This window comes from Gasterosteus aculeatus, chromosome 13 (assembly GCF_964276395.1).
Source record: "Gasterosteus aculeatus chromosome 13, fGasAcu3.hap1.1, whole genome shotgun sequence".
Classification (NCBI taxonomy): domain Eukaryota; kingdom Metazoa; phylum Chordata; class Actinopteri; order Perciformes; family Gasterosteidae; genus Gasterosteus; species Gasterosteus aculeatus.
This window is the reverse complement of record NC_135701.1, coordinates 23,414,289-23,429,205: the sequence shown is the minus strand read 5'-3', so window position 1 is coordinate 23,429,205 and position 14,917 is coordinate 23,414,289. Positions and strand designations below refer to the sequence as shown.

The 14,917-nt window shown below is 46.7% G+C and overlaps 1 protein-coding gene across 1 annotated transcript; it reads left to right on the top strand.

Annotated features, from left to right (window-relative positions):
* The first annotated feature begins 18 nt into the window (after window positions 1-18).
* Window positions 19-14,220, top strand: rapgef1a (Rap guanine nucleotide exchange factor (GEF) 1a). The gene is made up of 23 exons (XM_078086544.1): window positions 19-135; window positions 257-399; window positions 495-691; window positions 771-927; window positions 3,619-3,974; window positions 4,522-4,633; window positions 5,986-6,052; window positions 6,433-6,564; window positions 6,635-6,793; window positions 6,913-7,133; window positions 7,241-7,281; window positions 7,676-7,781; window positions 8,093-8,165; window positions 8,273-8,360; window positions 8,743-8,832; window positions 8,925-9,113; window positions 9,185-9,269; window positions 9,364-9,458; window positions 12,157-12,235; window positions 12,324-12,425; window positions 12,537-12,634; window positions 13,276-13,416; window positions 13,649-14,220. The coding sequence occupies exons 1-23, from the start codon at window positions 108-110 to the stop codon at window positions 13,782-13,784; spliced, it is 2,895 nt and encodes a 964-aa protein (XP_077942670.1). The 5' UTR covers window positions 19-107; the 3' UTR covers window positions 13,785-14,220.
* The last annotated feature ends 697 nt before the right edge of the window (window positions 14,221-14,917 follow it).

The following is a 14,917-nucleotide window of genomic DNA, read 5'->3' as shown; positions in this document are numbered from 1 at the left end:
GACTGACGATAAGTGACACTGGCTCACAAAGAGGAAGAAGAGGAGGAAGGAAGCAAGAAGAACGACACAGAGGATTCAACGCTACCAGACGTGTCTGACCTGCAGACATGTCCTCCCGGGCCGAGAGTAAGACAGGTGAGCTTCTCCTTCTGCAACAGAAGTCTAACTCACTTCCTGACAGTTTCCTTCAGAGATTGTTTCAATCTGAGAGGCTTTTATTGTTGATGATGATGATAATTCTCCTCTTCCTCTCCAGCTTCCCAGTTTGTGTCTCTCACCATGAGGCTGAAGGATAAACTTCACCCGCAGAGGATCAAACGCTTTGAGCAAATCAAACAAACCCCGTCACAGACACCCAAACCATTAGATCTGAACCTGCAACGCACTCTGCAAGAAAAGGTAAACACACATATATATACACACACGCACACACACAAACAAGAACAAAATCCTACATTCACCATTTCTTTTGTGTGTGCCTGTGTGTGTGTCAGTCGGTGTGTGTGTTGGCGGATGAGCAGCGGGCCGTTATTAGCTCTCTTCAGTACTTCAAAGCTCTAGTGGACAGACTGGGAGTGGACAAACAGGTTCTGGACCAGTCTGTGGTGGGCGGTCTGTTGGGTGGGGCATCCAGCAGAGTCCTTGAAGCGGTCCAGACTCTGGTCCAGTTAGAGCCACACCTACACAACAGGTAGGGACCTCACCTTTGACCCCAATCATCAACAGAGTGACCTGTTGTCTCCTGACCCGACTTCTTCTGTCCTCTGCAGTAAGACCGTCACTTCCTGTCTCACTCGTCTCTACCTGTCTCTGGCTCAGCTGATTCGCTGGGCCGATGAGGTAATGCTGCAAGGTATCGCCCACGGCAACCAGGACTCAACAGCCAGCGTTACCTTGGTGATCAGGGCAGTGCTGGACGGGGTCAAGGTGAGAAAAAAAATTATATTCTTGTGTTTTCGTCATAGAGTCCTGATCCACATCTTCACTGTGTTCTGTTCATGTCCTCTTTGTGGCCTATTCATGTCCTTTTTATGTCCCATGTATGTCCTATTCATTTCCTCTTCATCCCCTATTTGTGTCCTTTTCATGTCCTATTCATGTCCTGTTCATGTCCTATTCATGTCCGGTTCATGCCCTATTCATGTCCTGTTCATGTCCTATTCATCTCCTGTTCATGTCCTATTCATCTCCTGTTTAATGTCCTATTCATGTCCTGTTCATGTCCTATTCGTGTCCTGTTCATGTCCTATTCGTGTCCTGTTCATGTCCTATTCGTGTCCTGTTCATGTCCTATTCATCTCCCGTTCATGTCCTATTCATCTCCTGTTCATCCCCTATTCATGTCCTATTCATCTCCTATTCATGCCCTATTCGTGTCCTGTTCATGTCCTATTCATCTCCCGTTCATGTCCTATTCATCTCCCGTTCATGTCCTATTCATCTCCTGTTCATGTCCTATTCATGTCCTGTTCATGTCCTATTCGTGTCCTGTTCATGTCCTATTCGTGTCCTGTTCATGTCCTATTCGTGTCCTGTTCATGTCCTATTCATCTCCCATTCATGTCCTATTCATCTCCTGTTCATGCCCTATTCGTGTCCTGTTCATGTCCTATTCATCTCCTGTTCATCCCCTATTCATGTCCTATTCGTGTCCTGTTCATGTCCTATTCGTGTCCTGTTCATGTCCTATTCGTGTCCTGTTCATGTCCTATTCATCTCCCGTTCATGTCCTATTCATCTCCTGTTCATCCCCTATTCATGTCCTATTCATCTCCTATTCATGCCCTATTCGTGTCCTGTTCATGTCCTATTCATCTCCCGTTCATGTCCTATTCATCTCCCGTTCATGTCCTATTCATCTCCTGTTCATGTCCTATTCATGTCCTGTTCATGTCCTATTCGTGTCCTGTTCATGTCCTATTCGTGTCCTGTTCATGTCCTATTCGTGTCCTGTTCATGTCCTATTCATCTCCCATTCATGTCCTATTCATCTCCTGTTCATGCCCTATTCGTGTCCTGTTCATGTCCTATTCATCTCCTGTTCATCCCCTATTCATGTCCTATTCGTGTCCTGTTCATGTCCTATTCGTGTCCTGTTCATGTCCTATTCGTGTCCTGTTCATGTCCTATTCATCTCCCGTTCATGTCCTATTCATCTCCTGTTCATGTCCTATTCATCTCCTGTTCATGCCCTATTCATGTCCGGTTCATGTCCTATTCATGTCCTGTTCATGTCCTATTCATCTCCTGTTCATGTCCTATTCATCTCCTGTTTAATGTCCTATTCATGTCCTGTTCATGTCCTATTCGTGTCCTGTTCATGTCCTATTCGTGTCCTGTTCATGTCCTATTCGTGTCCTGTTCATGTCCTATTCATCTCCCGTTCATGTCCTATTCATCTCCTGTTCATGCCCTATTCATCTCCTGTTCATGTCCTATTCATGTCCTGTTCATGTCCTATTCGTGTCCTGTTCATGTCCTATTCATCTCCTGTTCATCCCCTATTCATGTCCTATTCATCTCCTATTCATGCCCTATTCGTGTCCTGTTCATGTCCTATTCATCTCCCGTTCATGTCCTATTCATCTCCCGTTCATGTCCTATTCATCTCCTGTTCATGTCCTATTCATCTCCTGTTCATGTCCTATTCATCTCCCGTTCATGTCCTATTCATCTCCTGTTCATGTCCTATTCGTGTCCTGTTCATGTCCTATTCGTGTCCTGTTCATGTCCTATTCATCTCCCGTTCATCCCCTATTCATGTCCTATTCATCTCCTATTCATGCCCTATTCGTGTCCTGTTCATGTCCTATTCATCTCCTGTTCATCCCCTATTCATGTCCTATTCATCTCCTATTAATGCCCTATTCGTGTCCTGTTCATGCCCTGTTCACGTGTTATGGATGTCCTATTTACATCCTCTTCATGTCCTGTTCTTCGCCTCTTCATGCTCTATTAATGTCCTGTTCATGTGCTTTCGGTGTCTTCTTCATGTCCTGAAGTCTATGAAGTCTTGTTCATATTCCGTTCTTGTCCTCTTCTAGTTATGTTTACTGTCTCTTCAGGTCTTGTTCATATCCTATTTATGTTGTAATCACGTTGTATTTATGCCTCGTTAATGTTGTATTCATGTCCCTTTTATTTCCTTTACATGTCCTATTTGCGTTCTATGTATGTCCTGTTTATCACCTCCTTATGTCCTAGTCATGTCCTATTTGTGTCCTCTTCATATCCTGTTCGTCTTTTGTCCTGTTCATGTCCTGTTCTTTGCGTTACGTTCTTCGCCTCCTTATGTCCTGTTCATCGCCTCTTTGTGTCCTATTTATGTCCTACCCACGTCTTATTCATGTCCTGTTCATGTCCTCTACGTCCTATATATGTCCTGTTCCTGTCCTATTCATGTCCTACCCACGTCTTATTCCTGTCCTGTTCATGTCCTCTGCGTCCTATATATGTCCTGTTCCTGTCCTATTCATGTCCTACCCACGTCTTATTCCTGTCCTGTTCATGTCCTCTGCGTCCTATATATGTCCTGTTCCTGTCCTATTCGGGTCACGTCTGTTGTCTATTCATATGCTAACGACAGCAGCTTGTGTTGTTGTTCTGATTTTTTATCAGGAACTTGTGCGATTGGCTGCAGAGAGACGAGGCGACTCTGCTCCATTGTCTCCTGTCCAATTTGGGGTCACCGAGGGACAAACTTGTGTGTTTGATGACGTGGTGAAATCAGAGGGGACGTCTGCAGGAGCTCTTGCAGAGGAAGACGAGGAGAAAAAGAAGACGTCTTGGGCTCCTCCTAAACCCCCAATGCCCCTCACAGAACTCATCTCTCCAGTGTCCCTCCCTGTTGTGTCCCAGCCTCCGGTGTCCTTCCCTCATGTGTCCCTCAATCACGCCTCCCAAACTCAGATGTCCCTCCCTCCTGCGTCCCAGCCACAGGTGTCTCTCCCCCGAGTGTCCACACAGGGGCTCAGGTGAGTCTGTTATCACAGTTACACAACGATCAATAGATTTCGTACTGATTATCGTTCTCTTTTACTTCTTTCTGGCTTCTTTTTTTCTTAAGCGAATCCACGCAGCAGAAATAGAACTTTGGATGAAACAGGAAGTAGATAAAAGACTAAAGATATCACATGTTGTCCCCCGCTTCCTGTCTCAGAACTTCCTGTCTCTGTTTTGCTGAAAGAGAGGACGGAGAAGTCGGACAGAAGTTTTTTAATGTGACATCACTTTCCTGCTGGTTGGAGATGTTGATAATATATGCTGCTGTTAAAAAGCATTACATCATGTTTCTGACATATAAGTATAATACTAATAATACTAGTATTTAACCTCTACTGCAGTAAAAGCATTAATTGCAGTACTGTACTGTGTACTGTGCACAGTACACAGTACAGTACTGTGTTGCAGTACTGTGATAATACGAGTACTTGTATATCAGCTTCATATATGCTCTCAGTACTAAAGGTATAAGTACTAAATAGCACATGTCTGTCTGTCTGCCTGTCTTTTAACATTTAGTCCTCCAACCTTGCCGCCTAAAAGACGTCAATCTATGGGCCCCGCCCCCTGCAGGGTCGCCATAGTAGCACCAATGAGACGAGAGACTGAAGTCAACAGACAGAGTCAACAGGTACACGTCTCATAATTACATTACGACGGCATCTTTGTTTTTGTTCTCCACCCAAATACAAGGGCGGAGTGCAGGCAAACGGTGTGAAAACACACTGTGAAAGAGTTCAAGTTGACCATGACAGACACCTGTCAATCAGCGTGTAGCCCCGCCCTAAAGCCTCCCCTGCTTTATGGTCTGTTTGACTCTAAATGGACCATAATTCACTAAATGAACATCACGCTGTGTTGAAGAAGACTTGAAACTAGAGACTGAGACCATAAACTCATGTTTACAATGTTTACTGAGGGAATAAATCAAGAGAGAAGTAGAGTCATTTCCTCATAGACTTCTATGGGAGCAGAGGAGTCGCCCCCTGCTGGTCACTACAGAGAAGTAGAGTCATTTCCTCATAGACGTCTATGGGAGCAGAGGAGTCGCCCCCTGCTGGTCACTACAGAGAAGTAGAGTCATTTCCTCATAGACGTCTATGGGAGCAGAGGAGTCGCCCCCTGCTGGTCACTACAGAGAAGTAGAGTCATTTCCTCATAGACGTCTATGGGAGCAGAGGAGTCGCCCCCTGCTGGTCACTACAGAGAAGTAGAGTCATTTCCTCATAGTCGTCTATGGGAGCAGAGGAGTCGCCCCCTGCTGGTCACTACAGAGAAGTAGAGTCATTTCCTCATAGACGTCTATGGGAGCAGAGGAGTCGCCCCCTGCTGGTCACTACAGAGAAGTAGAGTCATTTCCTCATAGACGTCTATGGGAGCAGAGGAGTCGCCCCCTGCTGGTCACTACAGAGAAGTAGAGTCATTTCCTCATAGACGTCTATGGGAGCAGAGGAGTCGCCCCCTGCTGGTCACTACAGAGAAGTAGAGTCATTTCCTCATAGACGTCTATGGGAGCAGAGGAGTCGCCCCCTGCTGGTCACTACAGAGAAGTAGAGTCATTTCCTCATAGACGTCTATGGGAGCAGAGGAGTCGCCCCCTGCTGGTCACTACAGAGAAGTAGAGTCATTTCCTCATAGACGTCTATGGGAGCAGAGGAGTCGCCCCCTGCTGGTCACTACAGAGAAGTAGAGTCATTTCCTCATAGACGTCTATGGGAGCAGAGGAGTCGCCCCCTGCTGGTCACTACAGAGAAGTAGAGTCATTTCCTCATAGACGTCTATGGGAGCAGAGGAGTCGGATCATCACAGAACCGTTTGAGGTCTCCTCTCCGGCTCTCTGATGATACATACAGCTGTTTTGAAATACTTTGTACTGAGTAGTATTAGTAGTATTAGTACTGTATTGTATACATTTTATTTAACAGCAATCAATACATGTCAAAGTATTAAAGAATGTACAATTATGTAAAATATGTGTTACAGGAGGACGCCGGTTTGAAGTGCGACTCTTTTTCTTCTGTAGAGTCTGCTGCTGAGAACACACACTGTGGTAGCACACACACACACACACACACACACACTGTGGTAACACACACACACACACACACACACACACACTTCCAGTTAGCAGCATGGTGTAAATTACATTATTTCCTGTCAGTTGACAGAAACAGGAAGTAGGGTTGAGTGCTGCTTCCTGCTGAGTCTTTATTTGTATTCAAACTAAAAGTTATTATTTGACATAACATCATTGTTATTGCTATTAACATCATGATGATTATTATCATCGTCATGATTACTCTCATTATAATAATAATACTTTCAATACTTATTTTTATTATTATCATTAAATGGTTTTATTTTATGATCACTTTTCATGATGAACAGTTTTTCCCTTTTAGGTGAGAATAAAGTGTTTTTGTATCTCAGGAGAAGAAGAAGAAGATCCTGACTACAACTTTCTGCTCACTGACTCCTCCTCCTTTGAGCCTCCTCTTCCTCTTCCTCACCCATCATCACTCCCCCCCAACCTCCCAGAGAAGAGACGCTGCAGTACTGCAGGTCTGTCTGCCTGTCTGTCTGTTTTTTCTGTCTTTCTGACTGTCTGTCTGACTGCTGTTCTGGATTACAGGACCGACCCTCTCCCAGCCCTCTTCATTTAGCTTTGACCCCCCCCCCCATGAACAGAGGCCCTCCCACTGTGATGATGACATTGGACCTGATGAGTTGGGCTCCTCCCCCAAGTCTCCCAGCAAGACGCCCCCCCCACTCCCTGAGAAGAAACTACACAGTGAGTAAAACAATCATGAAGCTAAGCTAGGCTAACGTTTAGCCACTGGTTCCAGTGGTAGAGCTAAGCTAAGCTAACGTTTTATTGATCTGTCTGTCATTCTGTCTGTCTGTCTCCAGTCCATCAGTACCTTCAGTTCTGTTCCACCTATAGCGCTCAATCAGCAGCCATGTTCTACCAGCGACCTTTGACCTCTGGCCAGCGATACAGTAGCAGGCAGCGGGAGCTGGAGACCACCTACCGCCTGGCGCACACCCACCTGGACACACAGACATTAGACTCCACCCCCTTACCTGAGCTACTTCCTGCTCCAGTTCTACCAGCAAAGAAGAGACAACAGGTGACTGGCTTCCAAACACGTACCTGAGGCCTACACACCTCTCATTGGTAGAACCATGTCCTCAGCGCTCTGATTGATGAGTGGACTTCTGTTCTTACCTCCATCAGGATCCAGGTGGACCGTACGAGGAGGACCCGGCATCGGACAGGTGAGACACAGACTGAGCTCAGGACGTTACTCTTCTTGGCCTTTGGTTCTACATTTCAAACTCTTATACAATACATGCATAAATATTGGGGACATTTTCCCATAACAGTGCCAAAAAGACGAGGGACATGTGTTGTAAATCTTTCCTACACTTGTAGAGGACCTGTCGACCTCTCTAATCTTATATATTACACATTATTTGTGGGGAAATGGCCAAAGGATTTTTGTTGACGTCGATGTGTTGTGCGACGTGACGTGTTGGCGTCATGCTTTGAAACGACCTCACCCTGAGAAAGGGACAAATTTCTTGGTTCCTATTCTTCCTTCGTGGATGAAACGAGTGCTCGGGGACCGACTAGGCAGAGAATGTCTCCCTCAGCGCCTCTGTTGTGCAGTCTCCAGCAGGAGGCGGAGCTTAAGAGGAGGAGCAGGGAGCTGCAGGAGGAGGTGCTGCTGACCGACGGGCAGGAGGTCCTCCGCAGGATCATAATGAAGCCTCAGGTACCTCATCCAGCCCGCCGGTCCTCTGTAGCTGTCTCTCGTTTGGTCTCTTCTCCTCCTCAGGCTGCTCTTCATTCAACCTCATGCGTCACTTTGGCTGCGACTCGGCTGTCGGTCGGTTCGTTGCGGTGAGGAAGGACACAGATAAACTGCTGACGCAAGCAGGAAGTCCCCCCGTCGGCCAGACCGCTTGGTTCAGTCTATGCGGCCCTCGAAGGACCCAGAAGGCCGGGTCTCACCAAATGAGACACACGTGGTGTCTCTCAGAAGGAGGACAGACCTCTAATCAATCTGACTTCTGTCCCTCTTAGGGGGAGGACGGGCCGGACGTCAAAGCAGCGTCTGCTGAGATCCTATTGGTCCATGCGACAATGGCTCACAGCGGTGTGTAGTGTGTGTAGAACAGGTTGTGTATTGTGATGGTTACGTGGGATGTGTGTATAGAAAATGTTGTGTTTTATGATGGTTGTGTGTGTTGTGTGTGTATGTAGAACAAGTTGTGTACCGTGAAGCCTTCCTCTCCACCTTCAGGAGCTTCATCAGTCCCGAAGACGTCATCATCAAACTGCAGCACAGATATCCTCTCTCAGTGTGTGTGTGTGTGTGTGTGTGTGTGTGTGTGTGTGTGTGTGTGCTAACATTATTTGGTTAGGTTAGGTTGATTTACATTATGAATCGTTCTCAGTGAACATATATATATATATATATATATATATATATAAAACCATCTCATGATGCGTTCACTTGTCATCTCTAAATTGTAGTGAGCTTGATTAAATCCAGAAATACATTAATAGATATCAGAGATGAATTATGATCTGTTTGACTTACTAGCGTGAATGAGTAATAAGAACATTGTTTATAATGATACACTATATATATATATATATATATATGTATATATATATATATATATATATAGATAACCTTCTTCCAGAGAATCTTTAACCTTTAAAACATACAAACACTTGTGTAAACAAAGGGACCCTGAGCGCATCGCCGCTGCCAACAACACCTTCCACCTGCTGGTCAGCGTGGTGGACGAGCTGTGGTGAGACACACACAGACAGACACACACAGACAGACAGTTGAACTCATCAGAGTTTTAAGTGTCTATCTGTGTGTGTCTGTGGCTGTGCACAGTGCCATAGAGCTGGACTCTAACCTGCTCCTCCTCCTGATGGACCTGGTGTTCAGCCTCCTGATTGGCGGAGAGCTGAGACTTGCTTGTCTGCTGCGCTCCAACATTCTGTCCAAGCTGGAGCAGAGGTGGCACATGATTGGTTCTCCTCAGTCGCTCCGCCCTCTCGCAGCTAAGGGCGTGGCTGCAAGGTAACCGTCACCTCCGATGATTGACAGGTGTGTAATTCTGTGAGACCTTAATGTCTCTTCTTGTCTCTCAGACCAGGAACTCTTTTGGACTTCAGGAGTCAGGATCTAGCTGAACAGCTGACTCTGCTTGACTCAGAGCTCTTCTGCAAGATTGAGGTACACCTGTCTGTCTTTCTCTCACCTCTCTGTCTTTCCCTCACCTGTTTGTCTCTCTGTGTCTCACCTGTCTGTCTGTTTCTCACCTGTCTAGCTTCCAGAGGTGTTGCTGTGGTCTAAAGAGCAGAATGAGGAGAAAAGTCCAAACCTTAAAGAGTTCACACAACACTTCAACAACGTCTCCTTCTGGTACACAACATACTACAACATGCTACTACATGCTACACAACTTGCTACACTCCATCTTCAACTGCTTATCCGGGGTCGGGTCGCGGGGGCAACAGCTCCAGCAGGGGACCCCAAACTTTCCTTTTTACTGGGCCACATCTACCAGCTCTGACTGGGGGATCCAAGGCGTTCCCAGGCCAGTGCAGATAGAATCTTTCCACCTAGTCCTGGGTCTTCCCCGGGGCCTCTTCCCAGCTGGCCGTGCCTGGAACACCTTCCTAGGGAGGCGCCCAGGGGGCATCCTCACCAGATGCCCAAACCACCTCAACTGGCTCGCAAAGGAGCAGCGGCTCTACTCCGAGCTCATCACGAATGGCTGAGCTTCTCACCCTAAAGGAGACGCCACCCAAAAGGAGACGCCAGCCACTCTCCTTTTGGCCGCTTGTACCCATGACCTAATTCTTTCATGACCATAGGTGAGGGTAGGAACGAAGATTGACCGGTAGATTGGGAGCTTTGGCTTCCGGCTCAGCTCTAGTCTTTTCATCACAACGGTGTGGTAAAGTGAGTGCGGTAAAGCGAGTGCCGCTGCTCGGATTCTCCGGCCAAACTCCATCTTCCCCTCAATCGTGAACAAGACCCCAAGATACTTAACCTCCTTCACTTGGACACATTCCCTAGCCGGAGTTGGCAATCCATCAGTTTCCTGCTGAGAACCATGGCCTCAAACTGTAGACCCTCCTCCCCCTGACTACGCCTCGGTATCCTAATGGAAACCTTTTGACTCCAACGCCGTGCCGGAGCCGTTACGCAGCCGTTCCGGAGTTGGTGGAAATTGAGGGTTAGAGTAGACTTTACCGGGAGGCTCAATAGTGTGATACCCCTGTAAACTCTCCCCCTTTGTGAGGTGAGTCACCACCAGCCCGGTCTGCTACTCTTTTGGCACTGTCCCAGACTCCCACGCAATGTTGAAGAGGCGTGTCATCCATGACAGCCCCCCAACAGCCGTTGCTTTCAGCATCTCTGGACGGATCTCATAAATCCCCAGGGCTTTGCTACTGCGGGGTTGTTTGACTACCTCAGTGACCTCCACCAGGCAAATTGACGATTATCCCTCCTCCGCCTCCAGCTCCGCCTCTAGCAAAGAGGGCATACTGCTTGGATTCAGGAGTTCCTCAAAGTGTTCCTTCCACCGCACCGATAACCTCCTCAGTAGTGGTCAACAGGGTCCCATCCTTACTGTACACAGCTTGGATGGTTCCCCGTTTCCCCCTCCTGAGGTGCCGGATGGTCTTCCAGAAGCACTTTGTCCTTTTCCATTATTACTCCTCCCACACTCGCTGCTTTGCCTCCTTCACGGCAGAGGCACCCGCCCTTCGAGTCTGTCGGTACACTGCAACTGCCTCTGGAGTCCCACTGGATATCATAAGCCGAAAGGCCTCCTTGGACGGCTTCCCTGACCACCGGTGTCCACCATAGGGTTTGAGGGTTACCGCCCCTTAATGCACCTAAACCACAACTCACTGCCACAGCTTCAGCGATGGAAGTTTTGAACATACACCACTCTGGTTCAATGTCCCCTACCTCCACAGGAATGTGAGCGAAGCTCCGCCGGAGGTGTGAGTTGAAAATCGATCATCAATCTTTGGCCTAGGGTGCTCTGGTACCACGTACACTTATGAACATCCTTATGTTCAAACATGGTGTTTGTTATGGACAACCCAGACTGGCACAGAAGTCCAATAATAAACGGCCGCTCGGGTTCAGATCAGGAAGGCCGTTCCTCCCAATCACGCCTCTCCATCGTCGCCCATGTGCACATTGATGTCTCCCAGTAGGACTATGGAATCTCCTACTGGAGCCCGATGCAGAACTCCATTCAGGGTCTACAAAACGGCTGAATACTCCGAACTGCTGTTTGGTGCATATGCACAGACAACAGTCAGTTTTTCCCCCCACAACCTGAAGGCGTAGGGAGGCGAGCCTTTTGTCCACTGGGGTAAACTCCAATGTAGCAGCACTCGGGACACTGTGAGTGTGCATCCCCACATCCGCCTGGCGCCTCACACCATGGGCCACTCCATCTCCTATCCAGGAGTGTGGTTCCAGAGCCGAGGCTGTGCGTAGAGGTAAGTCCCACCAGATCCAACTGATACCCCTCCACCTCCCGCACAAGCTTTGGCTCCTTCCCCCCCAGAGAGGTGACGTTCCACGTCCCGAGAGCCGGCATCTGCCGCCCAGGTCTGTTCCGTCTTGACCCCCCACTGTCACTGCCATCCTTGTAGCAGCGCACCCGACCCCATCGGTTTCCCCCACAGGTGGTGTGCCTATGGGAGTTAGAGGGTCTGGCCCCAAATAGGGGCCCCGGGCTTTATCCGGGCCAGGTAGCTCCTTCCCTCTTCCATTTTTTCATAGGGTCTTTTGAACGATTCTTAGTCTGCCCCCCCCTTGCTTGAGACCACTTTACCATGGGTAACCCTACCAGGAGCAGAAGGCTCCAGACAACACAGCCCTCAGGTTAATAGGGACACACAAACCTCTCCACCACGATAAGGTGATGGTTCAACCTGATACACAACATATTACACAGCCGGATGCACAACTTGCTACACAACCTGATACACAACACACAACCTGCTACTCAAAATACTACTGATAAACAACCTGTTTGTGTGTGTGTGTGTGTGTAACTGATGATAAGTGTGTGTTTGTGTTTTAGGGTTCGTTCCGTCATCATTCTTCAGGATAAATCCCAAGACCGAGAGAAACTGCTGCTGAAGTTCCTGAAGACCATGAAGGTAACACACAAGACAGACACACACAGATGCACTTGATACCATATTCCATGTACACACAGTGACTGTGTGTTTGTGTGTATTCCTAAAGCACCTGCGGAGGCTCAACAACTTTAACTCCTACCTGTCCATCCTCTCTGCGTTAGACTCCGCCCCCTTGAGGCGCCTTGACTGGCAGAGACACACTGCTGAGGTCTGAATGTTGTTAGAGAATAACAACAATTATAATTATTATCATGTAGTGTTATGATAGTGTGATAATAATAACAATAATAATAATAATTAGTCGTGTGTTGTGTTTCAGGCTCTGGAGGAATTCAGCTCTTTGATTGACAGCTCGTCGTCTTTCAGAGCCTACAGAGCAGCTCTAGCTGAGGTGGAACCTCCGTGTATACCCTACCTGTAAGTTAATACCCTATATACCCCACTACATATACCCTACCTGTAAGTTAATACCCTATATACCCCACTACATATACCCTACCTGTAAGTTAATACCCTATATACCCCACTACATATACCCTACCTGTAAGTTAATACCCTATATACCCCACTACATATACCCTACCTGTAAGTTAATACCATATATACCCAACTACATATACCCTACCTGTAAGTTAATACCCTATATACCCCACTACATATACCCTACCTGTAAGTTAATACCCTATATACCCCACTACATATACCCTACCTATAAGTTAATACCATATATACCCAACTACATATACCCTACCTGTAAGTTAATACCCTATATACCCCACTATGTATACCCTACCTGTAAGTTAATACCCTATATACCCCACTACATATACCCTACCTGTAAGTTAATACCCTATATACCCCACTACATATACCCTACCTGTAAGTTAATACCCTATATACCCCACTACATATACCCTACCTGTAAGTTAATACCCTATATACCCCACTACATATACCCTACCTGTAAGTTAATACCCTATATACCCCACTGTGTATACCCTACCTGTAAGTTAATGCCACATCACACCTGTCTCTCTCTAACGTGTCTGTCTATTCAGGGGGTTGATTCTCCAGGACCTGACTTTCGTACACCTTGGGAATCCCGACACGTTGATGACATCACAGGGTTCAAAGGTCAACTTCTCTAAACGCTGGCAGCAGTTCAACATCCTGGACACCCTGAGAAGCTACCAGCAAGTGTTAGTCTAGTATAATTACATTATTATTTTTAAGTTTATATAATATAAATTAATATTGGTACATCTGTAGTACTACTTATGATAGATTTAGTATAATTTTCTACATCTATAATCATACTTAAAAAGATATGTATTATACCAGATCTATTAGAAGTAGTTTTGTAGGTACTACTTATTACAGATGTGACTTATTACTGCATCTATAATACCACTTATCTTTCTCACTCTGCAGTCCTTACACGCTGCAGCCTAATGATGACATCATATCGTTCTTCAATGACTTCAGTGATCACCTGGCAGAGGAAGCATTGTGGGAACTTTCGCTCAGGCTCCGCCCACGAAATGCCCCACGAGCCAATCAGAGATGACGGACCGAAACAAACCTAACCCATGCTAACCTGCGTCATAAAACGCTAACTTGTGTTAGTTCCATGCTAACAGGTAGATATTGAAGGTTGAGGTGGCTAAATTTAGCTGTTTACAAGCTAGGATAATTATGGCCAACAGTCTGCTAGCATGCTAGCATGTGCTCATCTATGCCGGCAAATTGTTCTCGCCTTTTTATATTAACAAAGGTTAGCTGACGTTAACCTGGGGCTAGTTTGGATTAGCCGGGTGTCTGACAACTGTACAATTATTTACATCAATATTTGAATAAACATATTTTGCTTACCAGTTTAATAATCTACTCTATAAAGTAACGTTAAATAAATGTAGGGCAGTATAAAACACCTCATTACTGTACTAAGTGTGTACTACGTGTGGTCCACCACCCATCATGTTAATACATGTATGTCACTGTAATCTTTTTGTATTCTTCTTCATCCAATATCATAATACGATGTCAGAACCTGCCCCCCCCAGAGCGGGGCTTTTATGCCCCTTCCTGTTCTGGGACCAGGTGCACTGCTTTGGGCAATCTGCTCTCCAGGGACAAAGGGACAAAAGCATTCTGGACGTGATTAGAGACGGGGCCATCACAACAATTATGATTCTAATAAGAAGAGCCAGATGAACAATAGTATAAACTTTATTATTAGGGTCCTCGCTACGACGAGTCTTGGAGGAACCTGTTGTATTTCAAGGAATTATTCTTATTATTCTAAGGACCCTTGTGTGTCCCCTGTGTGTCCCTTGCGTGTCCCCTGTGTGTCCCTTGCGTGTCCCTTGCGTGTCTTTTCAAGCCTCCTTGCGTGAGTCGACCCATTTTTGTAGACTAGCGTCTAAAGCTTCGCAGCGTCCTGCAGCAGCAGGCTGTGATTGGTCCACTGACTACGTCCTTTACGGAGTCTCACGTCTCCGTTTTCACAGCACAATACGGCCGTTATTAAAAGGAAGAACATTTACGAGAGAACGGATCAGATTGAAGAGCTTTTAAATATGAGCGCTTGTACAAGCCGTCATTGGCGGACTATGAGGACGCCGGATGGCCTCTGATTCATGGAGGGAGATCTCCACAAACGAGGGGAACAAAGTCGTGGAGGAAAATACGGGACAAATG